The 21,936-nt window shown below is 39.9% G+C and overlaps 1 protein-coding gene across 1 annotated transcript in view; it reads right to left on the bottom strand.

Moving 5' to 3' along the window:
- The window catches only part of LUC7L2 (LUC7 like 2, pre-mRNA splicing factor), a 58,320-nt gene extending 36,619 nt beyond the window's left edge, over positions 1 to 21,701 (bottom strand). The window contains exons 1-2 of the mRNA XM_065400924.1: positions 21,626 to 21,701; positions 9,667 to 9,761 (exon numbers count right to left, since the gene is read on the bottom strand). Coding sequence (XP_065256996.1) covers positions 9,667 to 9,761; positions 21,626 to 21,686 — 156 coding nt within the window. The 5' untranslated portion in view covers positions 21,687 to 21,701. The remainder of the gene's footprint in view (positions 1 to 9,666; positions 9,762 to 21,625) is intronic.
- Positions 21,702 to 21,936: the final 235 nt, after the last annotated feature.

Here is a 21,936-nt window from a genome sequence, read left to right as displayed (position 1 = left end):
TACAGAGGAAGGTAAAGGACAAGCAGAATGGCTAAAGCATTGGAAGTCCCTGACTGAATTTGATCGCAAATGTGTAGAGTATTTGCAGTCACATGCAGGAACAGTGCAGGAGACAAAGAAGAGTTCTTCACCTCCACCACAGCATCTGCTAACTCTCTCACTGCAAACTGGATGTAAGCCCTTCGCTAGTGAAGGCCAGTGTGGCAATACTGAATTGGAGGCTATCAATATATCCATATGGGAAAAAACTTCCTTAAGGACAAATGACATCCTGCCATGGAGCTCTTGCTTCAGAAACTATTGCTCGTCATCAAATCTTGCCAACTATCAACATATGTAAAACTTTCCATTTTTCTGGAAAGGTCAGCAAAAAGGTGGAAGCAGATTAAATGGCAATTTTTCAAGTTCTCCAATTTCCTAGTTCCAAGTCAGTCAGGTTTTAGATAACTATTCATCTGTATTAAGAGATCCTACACGTTGGCTCTTTCAGGAAACAGTTTTGCCACCCCTTCTGTGTAACATGTACATGAGGCCATCAGAGTTAGTAAGGAAATATGGATCGCATTGAATTCAGTATGCTCAGCTTTTCAATCACATAAGATCCACTGGTGCAATGAAATGAATAAACTCAGTGTCTTTATGAAGACAGAACAGAGGAAGGCAAGCTTGATGAGTACTAATTAAAACAATATTGAAGCAGTGATGGTGGGTTGGGGACAGCAGTTGAAAGATGAGTATAGTACCCCTGGATGAGAGCATCCACCATTTGTACCCCAAATTCACTTTTGGAACTGTATGATTCAGATATCAGGGGGTAGCTGTGTTAGTCTGTATCTACAAAAAGAACAAGGAGTCTGGTGGCATCTTAAAGACTAACAGAGCTGCTTTTGGAATTTTAACTAACAGCTGTAGCTAAACAGGTCTTTTCCAAGAATCTGGATCTAGTTAGAGTGAGATTTTTTTTTTCTGTTACAGACCTTGCTATAATCACTCACTTCTTTACCACCTAGAGACAAGACTGGTATAATGAGCACTACAGGGGGTTGCAAAGAGACTATTCAGAAATTGGATAGTCTCTGAATAGTCTCTTTGCAACCCCCTGTACGGGTTGCAAAGATACTGCACAATACAGATGGCCGTATGATGAGCCAGCCATAATGTAGCAGCATATAACATCAATACTTCCAGGAGCAGCACTGCTTCCGGATAAGTTTCTGGGAGAAGTTCAATGTGCCTTTAAAAAAAAGGCTTTAAGTCTTAAATGGTTTGGTATCTGAGGTACTGCACCTTTGTCTTCCACTCTGGCAGTACAAAAGAAAAGAGGTACTTAAGCGGGAGCACCATTTCTACAAATGAAAGGGAGCTTTTTATGAGGTGTCCTCAATTATGGAATTCACTTCCTTTTTTGATCCAACAGAGCCAGAATTTGTGTGTCTTCTGGATATGCTGCAATGCTTATATTTTCTTGTAGGCATAGGAGGGTCTGGAGACTGATGATGATTTAAGTTATTTTATGACAAGAATGGACAGAGTGTCTATTTTTTGTGGGAGAGTTTACTAACTGGAGAAACTCATGACCTAAAAGTATTGTAAAGAAAACTTTAGATTTTTAGTTAGGCATCAGATTTAAAATACCCATCTAGAGTTCCATGTTTCTCCACAGAATTAACACACACTCAACACTCCTTTAATCTTTCCCCTACCTATACTTTCTTGTGGAATACATGAATTACAACATTGTAGATTTTCACTACGATATAGCCTGCAACCATCCTCCCCTACCCTATCAGACATTGGGTGATTTCAGGTCAGTATTGCAAGGGTGTCTGCAATATTAGGATTTTATAGACCAGCTGTGTAAATACTAAAGTGTGAGCTCTGGCCAGTCATCTAGAGATTGGAGTCTGACCAATACTGGGAAGGTGAAGTAAATGTAGTCAAAGCTCTGGCCCATTTTAACAAGAACCTTAAGAATGTACTTAACTTTCAACAACGTGAGTTGTCCTGTTAAAGTCAATAGGATTACTTGTGCTCAAAGTTAACCATGTACTTAAGCATCTTGCTAATTTGGAGCCTCTATCCATATGGTCCTATCCTGCAAGCCTCCTGGAAGGTGTTGAGTGCCATGGCTTCAAGGGATGTTGTAGGTACTCAGCATCTTGCAGGATCAGACCTAAATAGTGTACTTTATGGTAGGCGTATGTAATGTGCAAAATGTGTGACAAGGTGCTCTCTGGCCCATAATGAAAAAGGAAGCATAAGAGGCAGGGCCTCTGGTTCATCAGTTGTATATGGGATTTTTTGCAAGACAACATGCAGTATTTTTGTGGCATGCCTGAGTATCTGATAGGGAAGTATGGTCAATGTTAATGGGGCAGAGTTAAGATTATTGCAGGGAAGCAAAAGTGAATTTCCTCAATTTCAAGGATTTAGTGTGTTTTTTTAAACAACATTTAAATAATTTCCTGAACACACATTATTTATAACCTAGGTATAAGCACCTTCATTTTCAGTTTAAACTGATTTTTACCAAAAAATTCCAACGTTTTACAAAAAGTATTATTCTTTTTCTGATTTTTCACTCTACTTTTCTAAACAAACAGGCACGCACACAAGCTCTGAAGTGCGCACACATCTGAATGTACTGATGAATCTCACGCCCATCACATACACATTTCAAGTTGTTAGCAGATAACAGTTTAAATATTTGACACACTAAAATGGAAAGAAAGCAAAAATCTGTATAGAATGTGTTTCAGAACACATGGAAATATTAAAAAGTTTAAAAACAAAACAGGAGAAAAACAAAAAACAAAATCAGGAGAAAAGGATCAAGTTGAGTGTATGCACTGCAAATGGAGTGGCCCAATTATTAAATGTAAATATTTATAGGCTACTAGTTCTAAGTCTACAACAGTAAACTATTTATTCAAATGAAAAGTTTTATTTGGGGATTGGAGATGTATTGTTTTCTTAAACTCAGAGGTGGCATTATTTTAGTTCTGCAGCAAACCACATTAATGCTTTGAATTCCATTCATCAATCTACTGAATACTTTCCCCCCGCGTCTTTCCATCCACCAAAATAAACCCCAATATTTACCCAGAAAATTAATAGGTTTTTGCACTGCTTTACACTTGGTTTTTTTGCTTAAAAAAGCTCTAAGTTCCCAGAAAAATTTAAATAAAATAAAAACTGAAATGACCTTATCTTTATTAAGTAGTTGTCCGAAACTTTTCTTAGTTTTCATTTTAGTAGTCTAATATTTCACTAATTTATACAGAAATTTGAAACATAACACTGTAAAGACATGTATAAGCTGTATAGGTTTTGATTTGCAAACCTTGTAAAGTATACAGAGGCCAACACAGTGCTGACATCTGCAGGCTGCTTGTAAGCTCCATACCACTAATTATAGCTTATAATATTGTGTAGAGTTTGTAATACTAGTGAGAAAAAAAAAACTAAAGAATTTAGGAATTCTTAAAAAGAGGAAAAATTAAGCCTATGTACTAGTTTTCATTGGGCTTAAAAGGCATAAAAATTAAGTCTGAAGCCTTTAGGACTAAATACTTTAGATATAAATGGTCAAAAAAATCTTATATAACAAGTGTTAGTGAGAGAAACACAACTTTTTTATTTTGAAAGACTCATAACTGGAAAGAGCTGGGTCAATTAATCTCAAACTTTCAGAAAATTCTCCTCAATCTGAAATGTTTGGGTTAAGCCCTGCACCCTCATAATGCCTGAGATCAACCCTGTGCCCATATAGTCAGATTGAAGGAGCAGGGCGGCATCAGTTTGCAAAATATCAATCTGAAAGAAGAGTTTTTGTGAGAGAAAAGAGGAAAATGTCAAAACCAGGTTTAGAACAGACATTGTTTTATATGGAGTCACTTTCTGTGGCCCATGATAACTAATATATTACAGCTTACCAGATGATATAGTATTACCTGTAAAGAACTTGAAGACTGCTTTGAGTAAACAGACATTCACATAGGACAGAATACACTGTGGTTTTTTTAACCTTAATTTTAACTTTTTCAAAAAGGATCTATTCTCTTAGTTCCACTGTTCCTAGAACCAGAGTATACAAAAAAAGTTCCTCTTCCCCCTCTCCTTGCCAGCTTCTTCTGATGGAATATAGACAGCTGACTGTGAGATCCATGCAGTGGCTTTCAAATTAGAGCTGGGCAAAATTTTCAGATAAATAGTTTATTCAATGAAAAAGGAAGTTTCAGGTTGACTAAAACTATTCATGAATATATTGACCAAACAAACACACTAAACATTGCAGTAATGTCAAAACAAAATGTTCTGTCCCAAAAAATTGTTTAGACTTTCAGGCATTTTGACAAAAGCAAAGGAAAGGATTCATGGAACAGCCAGAGGAGGAGCCTTCCTCATAAGCTTTAGCTCAGTAGTTAGGACGCACTCACGTGGGATGTGGGAGACGAGTTCCATTCTCCACTCTGCCTGATGAGGAGAGCCATTGTGGGAGACCCTAGTTCAAATTCCTTCACCACATCAGGCAGAGCAGTGAATTGAACTCAGGTCTCTCACATCCCAGATGAGTGACAGCTCAACAGTCATCAACAGAATCTCTCATAATATCCTGGGTCTGGCCAGAGTAGCAGATCCTATATACAAAACATGAAATGACAGGTAAGAAAACTAGTTTTATCCTTTCTCCATGGTAGGATTCATCATTCTAAGCAGTAGTTATGGGAAATGGCCAGAAGTGCACAAACTCCCTTCTAAAAAAATATGGAGGGAGATGTACATTTTAGAGATCCATTGCTCTAACAAGAGGAAGACAGAAGCAGAAGATACACTTGCGTCTGAGTGTTTTACTTGTTCCCCAATCAAAGCAAGAGCTATCTGATGTATGGTGAGACCATTTATATACTGTATTTATAAGTGATATAGCTTTGCTTTTGTTTTATTAGACAAAATTGAGAGAAGGCTAGGAGATTCTGCATATGAAAACAGCAGGTAAGAGACAAATATTAAGTCTTAGTAGTTTGTCAAAAAGATGACCAGAAGGCTTTTCAAGGCTATTGGTTTAGTCAAATGAAGCTTCCTGCTTGCAAAGCCAACAAGTCACTGGTGGAGTGAGCACTATTTCCTTTCAGAAACTACTGATCAGCCTTGAAATCATTTTTTTTAAACCATATGGCTTTATACCAAATACAGTTTTATACCCCTTAACCACACACAGAATACGAAGTTGATATTCCAACCTGTTTGAAGGTTTAGCAATGAAAGAGGATAGTGATCTAAAGTGTTACCATCTCTCAAGATTTTGTCATGAGACTAGCAATACTTGGTGGGTTTTTGTTTTTTATTTAAAGCACCTGTTCTTGGAACCATTTGATTATGCAAGAATCTCTGCTTTCACAAGAAAAAAATAGTTTCTTGCCCTCATGGCTGGGGAGAAAAGCTTGAAGATATGAATTCTAAAGGCTAAAAAATAAAAAATAAAAGACGAACATCTCATGATTTTTAAGCAACTCATGATTCGGGGTCCAACTTATTTTTGAATGTTTGCAGCTAGTAAAACTGGAGTGCTCATCCAATTATGCAGAAATAGTCTTTGTAGGGGCAAAATCAGAAATAAGTCTGAAAACCACCTTGGTCTGCATGTAGGGTCACTTACTAGAGAGATACTCACTCTCCTGGCTGAAACAATGGCCAGGATATAAGGAACTTTAGGGTCAAAATATGGTTAACGCTTCTGCCCTCTGTTCAAAGGATGTCTTTGACAGAGCCCAAAATACTCTGTTTAGCTTCCATTACTCTACTTTGAATGCCCAACAGAAGCTCTGTCCTAAGAAACTGCTTTGAGGAAGCAAGATGTAAGAGGATGCAAAAGTAGGAAATAGAAGAAATTGTGTACATTGTTTCTAATACACAAACTTGAACTCTTGAAATTCCAGTTTATAATTTACAGAAGCTTTACAGGTCATCTAGAATTTCATCTGAAAAGTCAGTCAAAACAGGTTAATCTCCCTGAGAAAGCACTAGGAAAACAACCTCTCCAAACAGTCCTGAGAAGTTGAGTGAAGTCCTTTCAAAGTGTTAAAGGAAATCAAGCAGTTCCTTAGAGAATCCATGGCTCAAAAACACTATCAGTATGGATCCCAGGTTATACATGTAGAGATCTGGACTATTCAGAGAAACTTTATGAATGGTCTTTGATCCACAGGAAAGTCTACATACAGGGTTCTGCCAACATATGTAATATTCAGGGAGACCCTAGTCAAGGTAGAAACAAAGAAATCAGGATGACTAAAGCCTTTTCCTTATTGACCCTTCTGGCCACTTGGCTATTAAGCCAGACAAATCATGTACAAGCGCACAGGTCTGCCCACCACTGAGTTTCTCTGTCTTGGTTTCATATGAATGTCAACTGTGCAGGGGGATTTTGTGTGAGTGTGAGAGAGAGAGAGAGAATGAATGTCAACAGGGTAGGGGGAGAGGAATTGTGTGTATGTAGCATGAAAATCTGTATTTTGCTGATGGGATTGCCACAGATAGCTCAATTTAAAGGAAACTCCATCTGGCCACTAATAGCTTAAAGACCTTGTGGTTGAACTCCCAATCTTCTACTGCAAAAACCAGTCAATGCACAAGTTTGACCTTAGGACATATGCTGCTGAGACCAAGAGAATTTGTTCCTCCAGAAAATTCTGATGGACTCTAGGTTCGATAACCCTTTCTTGATTCTTCCCCAGAAGTCAGGTATAACATGATTTTCCTATGGACAGTAATAACATTCTACAGAATCTCATGGAGATATTTCTCAAGGGCAAAGATTGCTCAGACAAACTAGAAGTTTTTATGTTCCCCTTTTAATGGTGCTGTAAGCTTCCTGAAATGGCCATTTCCCCAGAACCATGAGAAAGTTCATTTGAACTCCTGCTCTTAAAGAAGGCTTCTCAGTAAATAGCAGGACACAGGATAAGTCACATAAAGGCTTGCCTCTGGGGATTCCTTTCCAATTGCTCCTAATGAAGGGAATAAGTTACTCAGTTTTTCGTTGGATTCAGAGCTACACTATGGGAGACTCTCTGTATCTTGAGGATTCCCTTTGAATGAGGTGGAAAAAGGGTTGCTGATAAAAATATTTAGGAATATGGAGATATGTCTTGAGGGGACTGGTTTCTCCTGAGGTGCCTTGGTTAGAAGAGATATGAACTCGACATGAATTGATTTAGTTGGGAATTGGTCCTGCTTTGAGCAGGGGGTTGGACTAGATGACCTCCTGAGGTCCCTTCCAACCCTGATATTCTATGATTCTATGAAATAATCTAACAATACAACATTTAGAGTAGGGAGGTCCAGAACAAGGTAGAAGCCTTCGATGCACTTAGTGAGAAAGTGAGAATGAACACATTTGAAAATAGACTAAGCTTTTTCATTCTTCTTGAACTAGGAAGTTTGGCCCACACCCAAAAGAGGAGTTTTTATGATCAGTATAGGACTCTGAAGCTCATCTGTAGATTAGTGGAAACCAGGAAGGTGCTTGTCAGAACAACCTTTTAGAGATTTTTTTTTTTGGGGGGGGGGGGCAAGGGGGAAAATTTTCTGAGCAATTTAGTGTTTAACAACGCATCTGAATGTTGTATTGTTATGGCCCACATACTTCTCCCCAGCTACTGATACTAAAAGGGATCTGGCAGAGAATCATATTACATCATGGACAGCCTTGCAGAAAAATCAATCAATCAACAGATACTAACTCCCCCATAACCCCTTTCTCCATATTTCCTACAATAATGAATTAAGGAGAGGGAAAAGGTGGAGCAATACAATTGGTTATACATAGACCATCATCATTTTCTAACCTGCTAGCACACAGAAAGATTTGAGAATAAGGAGAAGTGTATTAGCCATGGTATTCCTGGAGTGCTACAGAAAGTCTGGGTGCTGAACATGACTAAAAAAGAATGACGCTTGAAGTGAGTCAGTGACTTGGGGGATCAACTGCATTACATTTTTAGAAGGTTTGGAGGTGAGGGGGAGTGCAGGGCTGTTGAGCTCACTGTAGAAATAACAATGCTCTTCCAAATCAGGACAAAACTTTGTTATGCTAAAGTAAGGAAGAGTCTGTTTTAGGAAATGAGGAAAGAGTTGGAACACAAATGTCTGTGTAATCTGGTGAAGCTAAAGATGTGCTCTGTAAATGGCCCTCTCAGTTCTAGGTTCAGCTGCTTAGAATCCACTACCTTCCACACTGTTAGGAGAAAAGCTAAATCCTCCAACTCAGACCCATAACTTATTTATTTTGCCCTTTTTCCTTCTCCTCGATTTCTCTCTCATTCTCTTCTCTCTCTGCTTTTGTAAAGGCCACTGCAGAGAAGGGAGAGACAGAGCTGCAACTCCTAGATCACAAGTACAGGGAACGCAAGGATTACTAATGGGGAAATCTGTGTATGTGTGTTCTGTGACCCCTTGGTGCACCTGAGAATACTGTGGAGAAGGGCCCGGAAAGGTTCTATGGCTATCTCTTAGGAATGAAGGTAAACTGAACCAGCCACCATGGCTACCTGGGAAATACACTGAGGGACAGGTAAATCATCCATCAAGTCTACTAATTTCAAGTTCTTCTGTCTTCCAACAAGTCCTTATGTTGTTTCCAAGCTCCATTTAGGAAAATCTCTCTGAAGGACATGTTTAATGATGAAAAGAGAAGGCATAGAAAATTGGTGAAGAAATATGAAAAAAAAAAAAAAAAATTCAGGTTCTGCCTCAAATGCCCCCCCCCCAAAGCCTTTCCCAGCACTGCTACTGAATAGGAGGAGGGGACTGCCTACGTGTGGGACACCCTTTGATTATCACTCTGAGTCATAATACTTCTACTACTTCTAGCACTGGGGAAATTCTGCAGAAATCCACCAGGCTAAAGGAGCCCTTCTGCTATCCTTCAATACTTAACAGTTATAAAGGGGAAAGAAGACAGCAAAAGAATCCAGTCAGGAAAGAGTAAGCAGAGGAACTTCTGGCTCAGCATATGGAGGCAAAATAAATAAATAAATAAATAAATAAATAAATAAATAAATAAAAACCCAACAACCCAAAACAGGATAACAAGCAGAGCTGTTGATGTGCCAGAACAGGTGGTGATGGTATCTAGGATTTATTTATTTATTTTCAAGAAGGATTTTTTTTGTTAACCTCCTCCAACATCAGCAGAAATGGCAGAATACCTGGAAGGAGAGGCCATTTAGTGGATCCTACAATGGAAAGCACTACTTTGTCTACATGAGACTTCATGCACAATTGACATCATAGCTTCTATTACAAAATATTTAATATTCAACCATTCATTCCTTCTCTATAACCTTTCCAATGAAACAGAGGTGACTCAAAGAACATAGGTGCATATCTGTATCATATATCAGAAATGTCAGCACAGAACCCATGGATGAGAAATGTTTGTAAGGATTATTTACGCGCGCACACACACACTTTGGCTATGTACAAAGTTGGCCAAACTATCCCACAACACTAGAGGAAAAACCAAGGCGGATATTTTCAAAAAATTGTCAAGTTAACTTAAATGTCAAAAAGAGGTATATTGCAGGCATAATTAAGATTGAAACAGAAGACTGGATTTCTGTTATTGTTTCTGTAAACAAAATACAGGATTAAGTTACATACAGTTCCAGAGAGGACATCATGAGGGCAGCAGTTTAGGAGGTGGCTCTTGCACACTCGGTCATCACTGAATTTGATTCGCTGACGGGTAGTATCCCCTGAAATATAGAAATGAAGACACTCCAGGTTAGACAAATGGAGAAGCCAGCCTGCTTTTGCAAGTTTTATGTTCAAAGTGTTAACAATTCCTTTACCCCAAAATGAACAAAGAAACCCTAATGGAAGCTAAAATTTAAAGGATTAAGTACCCTTTAATGAATCCATACCCAAACATTAACTATGTATTAAATTTTTTTACATACTATATGCTGCTGTTTAAATGTAATTATAAGCTTCCACTTTTTCAAGTATTTTAATATATTTTTTATTGAAAAAGCAGTGTATTAGGTAAAAACACTTTGCTAGGATAGCATCAATGTAAGATGCTATATAGGTGTCTGTTCCAGATTTTGTGTAAGCTACCATAATGGATTTGTACTTGGCAGTTAGCATATAACAATCTTACAAACATGTAATAATACACACTTAGAGCCTCCACTGAACACCATCTGCCATTTCTTCCATTACTTTCTTCTTGGATGCAAAGCATCCCCTTACTTCTGGTGGGGCAGGGTAAATAGAGGGCAAAAGAATGGATGAAGTGATTAGAAACCTGAAAGAACCAATCATACAAATAGACATTGCCTATATGTAACATTACTTTTACAGAAGCTTGCAACCCCCATGTCATAGACCCCATCTGCTGCATGTTGCTGAGCTGGAAGCATTTTAATTCTATTTTCATAATGGTGTAGCTCCTGCATCACAGCAGAAGCATCAACCAGCTTACCACACAATGAGGTCCAATTGCAAGTTTAAAAAAATCCCATCTGTGAACAAGGTTGGATAGTTCAGTTCCAAATAACCAATTATTGAGGAGTTTTTTATTGCAGGATTTGTTTTCCTTAAAAAGTCATAATGGAACAGCCACTATTCCATTTCTGGAAGTGAGGTCACTCAAAGATTTTTTTCCTGTAGAGATACAGGAGTTATAAAACATCTCAAAATCTCACAGGGTGTCTATCTACTCATTAAAATACAATAACCTCCTAACATCACTATTAAATGAAAACCTACTGGTGAATTACTGAAGCAAGGACAGCTGTTGGAGAAAAAGTACAATGAGTTCAGTTTGCAACTTTTTCCCATCCCATTACCAAAGTACTTTAAAGAGGGTGGATAAATTTTGCAGTTATGAATGTAGTCACTTCTCCATTCTAATAAACCTGAAACATCTGAGAATTTTAAATCTATGAAATGGTTCAACAAGCCCAATCCATTTGTTAACTATACAATAAAATGGTAATGTCCTTCATTCTATTATGTAATCTCATTTTAAAATATCACTGCTATGCATAGGAAACTAAAACGTAACATTTTCAGATGGGCTGAACTTCATTCAAGTTGTTAAACAACTGAAAATTTTCAGAACAAGACACACTTAATTTGCCTGTAGGATGCAACACAATCTTAAAACCAGTAATTCACAGGCTAGAACAGCTTCGGAGCAGTTCAACAATAGGTTTTCTAGAGGCTAAGTCTTCAGTTTTAATAGGTTATTTGTAAAACTAAAAATTTAGAATAATCCCTTATTCAATCACGCCTGCTACTGCAGTAAAAGGTTTTTTTGGGGGTCCATTTTTTTTTTTAAAAACACATAACTGCGTTTGTTCCACATTCATTAACACATCTGAAAAGTTAGTGATAACTCACGGCTCGGCGAATGCGGGGCCTTTCTGACACTCCCTTGCAGATTGAAGTAGGCAGGCAAAGATACATTGAACCTTTATAAATAAAACAAGGGGCCAGATTGTTCAGTTTGTATAGAATAGACTCTGCCAGCAATTTCAACACAGCATCTAGAAATACATGTTGACTGTAAAGATTCTTGTACATAAAAACAAATGAACAAACCAACTAGTGTGTTAAAAAAAAAAAAAAAAAACACCACAGCTGATGGCCTACTAGAACTACTGAGAGGGATATTGAGACTGGGGAGTAGCTAAAGGACTTATGTTCCTCAAGCCTACGGAGATAGAAGTGTTTTCAGATATGTTACTAAGCTCCAGAAGGAGCATTCTTTGTACCTTTGCCACAATCAACTGCTGATTCTACAGCAGCAATGTACTCAGTCTCTCATGCCTTTCCATTTACATAGCATGTGAGATTTAGGAAGAAGGGATGGGACAATACAGAGAAAACAGAGGTAGCTACAAAAATGAACGCATGAGTTACAACAGCTTTAGGAACCTGTTCCACCTTTACATTCTAGTCACTATTTATGGATTCTGTATTAGGTCTTCACAAATGTTTCCTGGGTAAGTTAGATCTGCATATAGCATTCTGTTCTTTTTTCCCCTGGTTCTACAAGACTGGTTTAATATATATTTGGATTTTTTTTAAATCGACTCTGCTGTTATCATAGAAAAGCTTTCTCAAAGAGAAGGCTCTTGTAACATGCCCTAAAGACAGTTAAGTTCTAAGTTAGTTCATCTGAGAGCTCATTCCACAGCCAGATCCCCTTGAATAAAAATACTCTGTCTCAAGTGTTTTGTGAATTGGTGCTATCCCAAAGCTGCACAGACGTCTTGGCAGGTCATAGATGAAGATGCAGTCACAGATGTAGTTTGCTCTTATCCCACTGATGAACTTCTGCTAGGATAAGGTGAGGACCCATTTTGTATGTGCCTTTGCTAGGTAACGTGTGAGAGAAGGGAGAAAGACAAGAAACCACCAAATGCCTGGGGCTCACTCTGCTGCAAAGGGAGAAACCTTTTGAGAATTATTTTTGTAATGCAATAGCAGATGTTCCTTCCAGAGTTTTCCAATAACCGAGTGATTTGGGTGTGAATAAGCCAAGGTTCACAAGAGTTCTACTAATCAAAACGAATATTCCTCTTTGTCTGATTGGATTTAATTAAGCAGCCACAGCATTCACTTTAATATTTTACCATATGAAAACAGTCACTAAACAAACCTATGAAATATTTATGAATATAACCTTGTGTTTTCACAAGGGAAAAAAATCTAAATGCAATTAGTAATAATTTTAAAGTGTTTTAAATTATCCTGATTAAATACAATTAATTAAACCTATCCCTTTGTAAGCAGTAGCCTAACTTTTTGATTGCACCATGCTGCCTTTTTTTTTTTTTCAAACCTTGATTCCATTGTGTTTCACATTTTTCTGAGATAAAATAACTCAGTTAAGTAACTTATTTTTTTGTAATTAAGGCATATGTATTGAGGCTAAGCCTACTGGAGACCATAACGCCTTAATCTTTTTTTGTTACTATTCTAAAAAATTAGTTTTTTAAAATATTTGACTACTTTTGATATTGGTCAATTGACAGGTCAGATATTGTCAATTATTTTTGGACTAGTCAAATGACCAACCCTATTCTTAACCTTGCCCCTACAGAGTATTACATGGTTGATCTTCAGGGCTTACACATATTAAAAATGTAAAATGGTAATTTATTAATGTGTTACAGCAATCAGCATCTATTATATTATGACCCATTTCAGTGCTCCCAATTGGATTTTATTTGTTATTTGTTTATGTTGATTGACAGTGGATTTATATGGAAACTCAAAAGGATTGATTTAATTCACCTAAAGAAACAACAGCTTCAGTTTTATTCAAGATATCTGACCCAAACCATATTTCTGTGATGTATTACACTAGGGGTGAGCGGGAGAAGAACTTTAAACGGGAATGAAGCTATTCAGGAAAAAAGCCAATTGTCAAGGATGCTTCTATGCTTAACCATCTCATTTCTTGAGATGCATGCACACAACACCGCTGTTAGTATTAATACACACATCAGGAGGAGACCAGACCCCAAACAATGGCAGTAATAATGCAAGTCATTTTAGAAAACTGTTTTACTACATTAAATAAAAAAAATGTTGACTAAAAAGCAACAAAAGTCAACAGCTAAGACCAAATTATACTGCTGAGTTTTAAAGAAAATTTAAGGGCTAAGAGCACACTTAGTACCTGTAAGCTCTCAAGATTGATCCTCGTAAGAACAAATCATTTTAAACGCCCTCCAAAAATCAAACTTTGCTGTGAACATCCACCGTGTTCCTTCAGTTCATGCTTGAAGGAATTTACAGTACATTTTGACTGCTGATTTTGGCAACGAGTTTGTATATTTCAGCCATCTTTTGCAATAACTAACTACAGACTAGTTTCATTTCAATCCATCTCTTGTTCACAATATTGTAACATACTATGAACAGCAAGTTATTCCTTCCATTTTAGAATCATATATTCTAGCAGGAATTACCAGTTAGTGCTAAACCTTAAACTCTAATACCAAGGCACAAGTGCAATGCAACCAAACACTGTGTGTGTGTGTGTGTGTGTGTGTGTGTGTGTGTGTGTGTGTGTGTGTGTGTGTGTGTGTGTGTGTGTGTGTGTGTGTGTGTGTGTCATAGAGCTGGAAGGGACCCCGAAAGGTCATCAAGTCCAGCCCCCTGCCTTCACTAGCAGAACCAAGTACTGATTTTGCCCCAGATCCCTAAGTAGCCCCCTCAAGGATTGAACTCACAACCCTGGGTTTAGCAGGCCAATGCTCAAACCACTGAGCTATCCCTCCCCCCCCAATGGCAATGTGTCTTTGCATTTGGAGGGCAGGATCAAGCTCTTAGTTTTTTTCTGTATTAAGCTATATTTACCAAGACAGATTAGGCTTTTTCCTCATAACTTACACACCAAAAGTTTACATCTGTTTAATACCTACCACACTGTCTTTACCATAATATATTAATAGGAATAATATATTCTAAGTGCAGAATCCCTCATACTATTTACACTGCGGCAATATAAAATTGACAGCTATATGCCACAGTCACGAACAGTTCACTTAAAATTTACTTCTGAACATGCAATGTATCAAGAAGGAACATTATTCCCATGCCCGTCCCAAGAGGCAAGAAGCTACCAATTTATTTTTATAGAGATGTTGTTCCAACAGGATCTTCAATCCTAGGTCTCAACTCTGCAGCTTGAGACTGGCAAAGATAAGTTCTTGAACATTTTTTATGTTTATTTAAAGGGCAGCAGCAGCAGGGCTGAGCACAAGTCAGCAGCTCACTCCCTCAATGGCAGCTGTATGCCAATCACTGAGTATGATCACTGCCCTGGAAACCTTCCCATCAGTTCCCAATTACGAAGGAGGTAAACCTCCCAAAAGAAACAAGTCACCTGATGTTAAAGCTCTGCATTAAGAAGTGAAATAAAATTAAGCTGCAAAAAGCAAAGATCACTTCAATAAAAAAAAAAAACCCTCCAAACTCTGAGGAAGCAGTGGGCAGGTGAGAAGAATCCTGTTGGAATTACAGCTTCAGAAAAGAATTGCATGTCCGGAATTATCGCTTCTCTAAAGATGCCATCCAACAAGATTCTCATTCCTGGAGAGTAAAAAGTACACCTCTACCCCGATAACACGCTGTCCTCGGGAGCCAAAAAATCTTACCGCTTTATATCGAACTTGCTTTGATCCGCCCGAGTGCGCAGCCCCGCCTCCCGAGCACTGCTTCACCGCATTATATCCGAATTCATGTTATATCGGGTCGCATTATATAGGGGTAGAGGTATACATGGGATGTCCCAAAAGAGAGCAAGGCTGCAACACACAACACTAAGTCCAAAACCAATAATGTGACCAGTCAGGTTTATAAAAACAAAATTAAATACACAAGGGAGGGGTTAAATGCCTTCTACTCTCAAACAAAACACAGACAGCATTAAAAAAAGTATAAAAACCTCAAAATCAGCCAACTCAGATACGGGATATCCTAAAATGAAACAAAAAACTTTTCAGGACAGAAGAGTTTGTTATTCCCTACTCTGTAACCAAATTCTGTAGCGCAAAGAAACCAAAACGTAATTCCATCTTGATAGCTGAATCCAAGGAGTAATGTTTTGCGAACAGCTGGAGAAAGAACGATGAAGATGTCTGTGAGCCAAATATCTAAGAGAGGCAGGGGAGACAAACTTGCCTTGGATTCACACCAGCCACGTCACAGCAACACAAAACATATCCAACAACTTTGACATGGTCTTCATAAAAATTATTGAATCAATTCTAAACAAAACATTTCCAAAGTTATTGGAGTTTGCAAGGACTTTAGTCCCTCTCAAGGAAAATTTACAAGAACATTTTAATAATCAAATATATGGAGAAGGGCTTCCCCAGGATGGTTTGCGTTGAATTGGCAGTTACCGGAATACAATGTGAGAGAGACCCTATGACACTTGTTTTCTCTGGGATTTCAGGGTCCACTGAGGTTGTCACATGTTGACATGCACCATGGGTACTACAAAGCAACGGCCACAACTGTGTATCTAGGTACTTATTTGACCCCCCTGTTCAGGGTAGCAACTAAGAACATGGGCTCACTGGCTCTGTCAGGAAGTACTAGATTTCTTGCAGCATCTCTTCCTGATAAGGTGCATGAACATATTCTCAGTAGGGTAGGGACAGAGGAGAAGCGATCTGGATAGTTTTCTGAAAACCTGAACTTGTAGCTGCATTGAATAACTCTCAGAATGCATGTGTTCAAGGTGACCATGAAACTGCCTTGGAAAGCACCAACTTTCTTGTCGCCCCAAGTGCAAGAGATACCTGAAGCTGTAGTGTCAAAGCTGGAACTTTTGTGCATTGAGAGCACTAGCCACAATACAAAACATACTCACCTACACAGAGAACTCTGATTGTTCACAACCCAGGGATAAAGAAATGGTTTGAAGCTGGTACTAGAGACCTCATGGTAGCCTCACAGAGGATCTGCAGTGATCTGGCTGGTTTGGCAAACATATGTCATCAGCGATCCCTTGGAGTTTGAGAATTACTGTCTTCCATAAAATGATCGCCAGTTATCACTGGTGGATCTGCAGGTGGCTAATGAGACCAATCCAGGATCCACAGATCTTGTCACAACCGGGACAGACATTTCCCAATGGAAGGGGTAGATCTGGATTGTTGAGTTGGGCTGCAGCACATTCTTTCCTCCTTTCCTGTTCACCCAATTCCTGTTGTCTCAGTTGGATCTCAAAATACTGGGGTCCTTGCCACAAGGTCCTTTTCCATTTTGGTCAGTCGAGGGCTTGAGTTTCCCAGGAGTTTATGTCAATACTTCTTCATGTTGGCTTTGAGGGTGTCTGAAGTGCTTTCTTTGCCCAGCCCTCGTCTGTTGGCCATGGCTCAGTTGTGGGAACATGACTTGCTTTGGGAGTTCATTTTCTGGCATTTGAAGAACATAACCAGACCAATGGAGTTGGTGGTGGATGATCAAAGCTTCAATGATGGAGGTTTTGGCTTGGGACAGAACATGGACATAGATGTGTCATTCATCCCACTTGATTTGGAAGATCTTGCGGATGCACCATTGATGGTATCATTCAAGAACCTTGAGGCATCCACTGTACATGGCTCAGGTTTCAGCACAATACAAGAGAGCTGGGATAAAAACGGCCTGGTACACAAGAAGCTTGGTTTGATTCTTGATGTCACAATCTTTGAAGACATGTTTTCTCAAGCATCCGAAAGCTGCACTGGTGCATGGAAGGCGGTGTTGAATTTCCTTGTTAATGTCAGCTTTCTGTGATAGATAGCTACCAAGGTAAAGGGAGTGCTTGACGTTCTCCAGGGTCTCTTCATTGATCTGAATTATGGGAGCAGGATCCTGGTGATGCAGAGCCTGTTGGAGGAATACTTTCATTTTCTTGATGTTGTGTGAGAGGCCGAGTTGGTTGTAGGCCTCAGATTTTTTTAAGATAGTCTTCCGAGTGGGCACACAGGGCCCAGTCATCTGCATATTGGAATTCAATGACTGATTTAGTGATAATGTATGTCTTGGATCAGAGGTGATTGAGGCTGAAGAGCTTGCTGTCCATTCTGTATTGGATATCAAATCCAAACATATAATGGATCACTGAATCACCAACTCCACCTCAAGAACATGAGCATAGATGGAGTTCGAGACATCTTGACTGAAGTCTGGCATCAGCAATATGTCAGAAAGCTACTGATTTTCTTCTAATACTTCATGAGTTGACTGGAGCTCAGTATCACGGACTTCGAAAAACTGAGGTTTCCAGAGTATGGCGGAGACAAAGCTTGTAGGGTACTTGTATTCCAAGGTGATGATGTGGGACACTTCAATGACTAGGCTGCTTCACTGAGCTGATCACAGAAGTGCTACATTTGAGCCAAAAGGACTGGCAGACAGACGGACACAAAGTCAAACAACTCAGATGTCTCAGCTAACTGAGACTTCTGCCTTGAAGATTTACCCTTTGAAGCACTCTGGCCCAGACTCATGTCAGATGTACATGAGTTTCTGGAGTTGCCTGGAGGATGCATTAGAGACATTCTTCATGTTTTCTTAGAGCCCAAGGTGACATCTGCCAATATATCTGGCACTCCTTAACATTGTGGTTGACTCTATGCGCAGACAATGCAACCAATATGCTCATTTGTCATTAATAGTCCTGTTGCAAGGATGTGGTATGAAGCTTGTGAGTGGTCTTCCTGGCTCCCTATATGTCCTTCAGAAAAAAAAACAAATATACCACCAGGAGATATGAGGCTCAAATGATGCACCAGAGCACTGCAGATGCACCACAAATGCCAGGGTGCTAAAGACAGGCTCCAAATTCCAAGAAAACCACTGGCACTGACACTAAACAACAGGTGCCTAAAATATGAGACACAGGCAAAGCTGCTTCAGAGGTGTTGAAGTGCAGATAGACAAATAGGCAAAGACCATGGGTAAGCACTGATTGAAGTGTTGATACAGCTGGTGCAAAAGGCAAAATTTAAGAGACTTGGACCAGAATGGAAGCCAAAGACTTTACTACGAAATATTGTGTGTTTCCAGGAGTCAGGGGAAAAGAGCTGGAGCAATGACTGGAGAGGTCCTTTGCGGACCACAGTTCAGGAATTGAACTGAATGCTCCAAAGGCAATGGTTAAACTAAATAGGATGGCATGCACCCAGCACTAGAACTGCTAGCCTATTCTCCCCACCAATGATGTACATATGGTCTAAATGTATTCAAGAGCTTAAGAAGTCCTGAGTGTCTCATGCTGAGGTGGTGAGAATCCTAACAGATGTTATGTTTAGAGAAGGTTTTGTTTTCCATTAACAGACAATTCCACATCTTAGTCTGTACTCTGCTTCCACTTAGATTCCAGTTCTTATAAATGCTCATGATCTAAAACTAGACAAGTAACCTATATAGCTGGAAAGATTACTTTATTCAACTCATTTTAATAGTTTCTTCTACATCACTTAATTTTTTTTAAAATCCCTGATTTTCCTCATATAAGCCTCATCAACAGACTACTCAACTTTGACTTTATATCATCATCTGTCAGGTTATTTGCATACAAAATAAATGCCATATCCTGAACTATATGACTACAACTTGCTATGTCACTTCACCTCAGAAGAAGTCAGGCTCCATTTGCTCAATACCTTATACTGAGTGTTTACAAGATCACAAGCACGTATGTGAAATGTTGAAAATAATTAAAAACTTAAATTTGTACTTCCTGCAAGTACTAAATGAAGTAATCTCAACAACATGTTGTGCGGGATGGGAATGACAGATCAATAAGAGATTGGAAGACAAGTTTCTACCTTGTCTTAATATTGAACTATTTAACATTTAAATAAAATGTTACTGCCTACTAAGTAAATACTAGAGTTCTGTTAGTAAGCAGTAGTAAAGCAAAATGAAAACTGGTCTTAACATCCTGACACTGAGCATACATGGTCACTGCCAATTTTAGTTAAAGGTCTTTATTTTCAAATATATTTCAGTTTAAAAATAGTAAAGAGTGCTTACTGTCAGGACAAAGCTACTACCTAACAGTAGTACAAGTCTGACACTGCTTCTTGTTAAACCCTTTAAAAGAACTGTGTCTATCGAATGTACAAAAAAAAAAGTCAATTTAATAAGCTCAGGGCTAAGTGTTATCAACCTGAGGGCCTCCCACACTCCCCCTTTTATTAGCAAGTTTTGAAGTACTCAAGTTAGAATTGGATGCTCATCCTCTCATCCCAATTACTGTTTTGAGATTGAAAACAGCATATGCAAAGGAAAAGAAGGCATGCAAGTAAATTAACAGATATGTAACAAAACTGTGAGATATGTATTTCCAGCGCTAAAAAAAGAAAATATGAAACAGAATTTTCAAAGTTACCATAACATACATACCACTAAATTCAGGAAGAGACTGTTTTACTTAACACTATGCAAAAATGTATTTCCATAATTTACTATGCCAAGAGATATGCTTGATATACCTTCATTTTCCCCCAGGATGTTATATGTATTATAGATATATAACCTCTGCCTTCTCTCTAAATTAGTACTACTTAATCTAAGGGATGGTGTCCCTAGCCTCAGTTTGCTAGAAGCTGGGAAAGGTTCAAAAGGAGCAATAAAATGGGCAACATTTTCAAATTTAAGTACCTAAAGTTAGGCACCTAAATCTGCAACTTTCATTTACTTCAGCACCTCTGAAAATCAGACCACTTATTTAGTTGCCTATATTTAAAGCATCTTCATTTGTAAATCTTTACATAGTTGTATTAAATATGACAATTTTCCACACCTCCAGAGCAGTTTCACTCTAGTCATAGCTGTGTTAATTAATCCAGTTTTATGCTACCATCACAGCACTGTTTTTTTAAATTATGGCATACTCTACTACCAATCCACTTTTTTTTTTTAGACAAACAGCATTAAGGAGAAATGCTTAAAAGCTGAGCCCCTATGCAATCATTTCTCAATCAATATACCCTTGTCAGAAAGAGTCTGGGAAAACAAGCAAGATTTGCCAATGTGGCCTGAAGGTCAAGCTAATGCTCTGTCTGATACATTCTCAACAGTATTGCATATAACATCTAAAATATCTAAACTATGTCTCAATGACAATGCAATGTTGTGTCAGCTTGTTATTAATAAGTTGTTTAAATAAAAGGAAAACTGAATAGCAAGAATGTCAAACGGTAGCACTGGAAAGGTCCTTCTATGGTCTAGCCTATCTCCTGTAGGATCAGCCTGCATACATTAATCTTCCCTTTTACCCATCTTACTTTCTGAACAGCTCTAATGGCGATGCCTCAGCCCCGCTGGAGTAAATTTTATTAACTTTATTCTCACTTTCAAAAGTGATCATCATTCCCGCCTGTTGATTGAAATGATGGTTTGGGTCAGACTTGCCTCGGACAGACTATTACACCTCCCACCATGGCTCTGCACCTGACGATTTGAAAGGCTAATTTCTCCTGTCCGAACAAGGCAAACTGCGGTGTCTCAGTACCACGAGTTATGAGGAAGGATTTACAAGTGTTTATCTGTGACTTGGCGGGGGGTGTCCTCTGCTGTGCGCGCGGGGCGGCTCGGAGGGCGGCGTGCTCCCCTGGCTGGTCGCGGACTCTGCCGGCCCGGAACACAGGCCTGCGCCGACCAGCAAGACGAAGGATGGATTTTTCCACCACCTGACCGGAGAGCGGGGAGCCCGCGGCTGCAGGGCTCGAGCTAGGGCGGGCGGGGCCGCGGGCAATGGGGGTTTCATTACAGACTCGCAGCCCGGTTCTTGCGGCGGAGCCGCGACCCCGGCGAGCTGCGCCAGGAGCTCGCCGTAGCCGCTAGGGGCCCGCAGTAGGGCCAGCCCCGCCCGCGCCCCTCACACAGGGTGTAAACCGCCTCCGACCAGCCCTGTGCGCCGCCGCCGCCCTTTAACCCCCTAGCCCCGCCCCGAGTGGCAGGGGAAAGCTGGCGCTCGTCCTGCCAATCATCGCTACCAGCCTAGCTCGCTCGCTGTTCCCAACCGTTGCCCCTGGCTGTGACCGCAGGGGGCAGCAACCCCGCCCCCCGGCCGGGTGGCACTTACCGTCCCGGGACGTGCCCATGAGCTGGTCCAGCATGGCGCGCATCTGGGCCTGCGCCGACATCCTGAGCGCGCGGGGCCCGGCCGAGCCGGCGGAGTCTGTGTGAGCTCCGCCGACAGCGGCCTACAGCGCTTCGGGCCCGACGCTGCGCTCGCCCCCCTTACGGGTCCGGGCGGAGCCTCTCTCCGCGGCCGGTGAGGGCTACGATGGCGCCTCCACCTCACGTTCGCGGTTCGGGCCGAAGGGCAAAGCGGGAAACTGCTTCGCGCTGCTCTCGGTCTCGCGACTTCGTTTCCCCCGCGCGCGACCCTTC

This window comes from Emys orbicularis, chromosome 1, assembly GCF_028017835.1.
Source record: "Emys orbicularis isolate rEmyOrb1 chromosome 1, rEmyOrb1.hap1, whole genome shotgun sequence".
Taxonomy (NCBI): domain Eukaryota; kingdom Metazoa; phylum Chordata; order Testudines; family Emydidae; genus Emys; species Emys orbicularis.
This window is presented reverse-complemented; position numbering and strand designations above follow the sequence as displayed.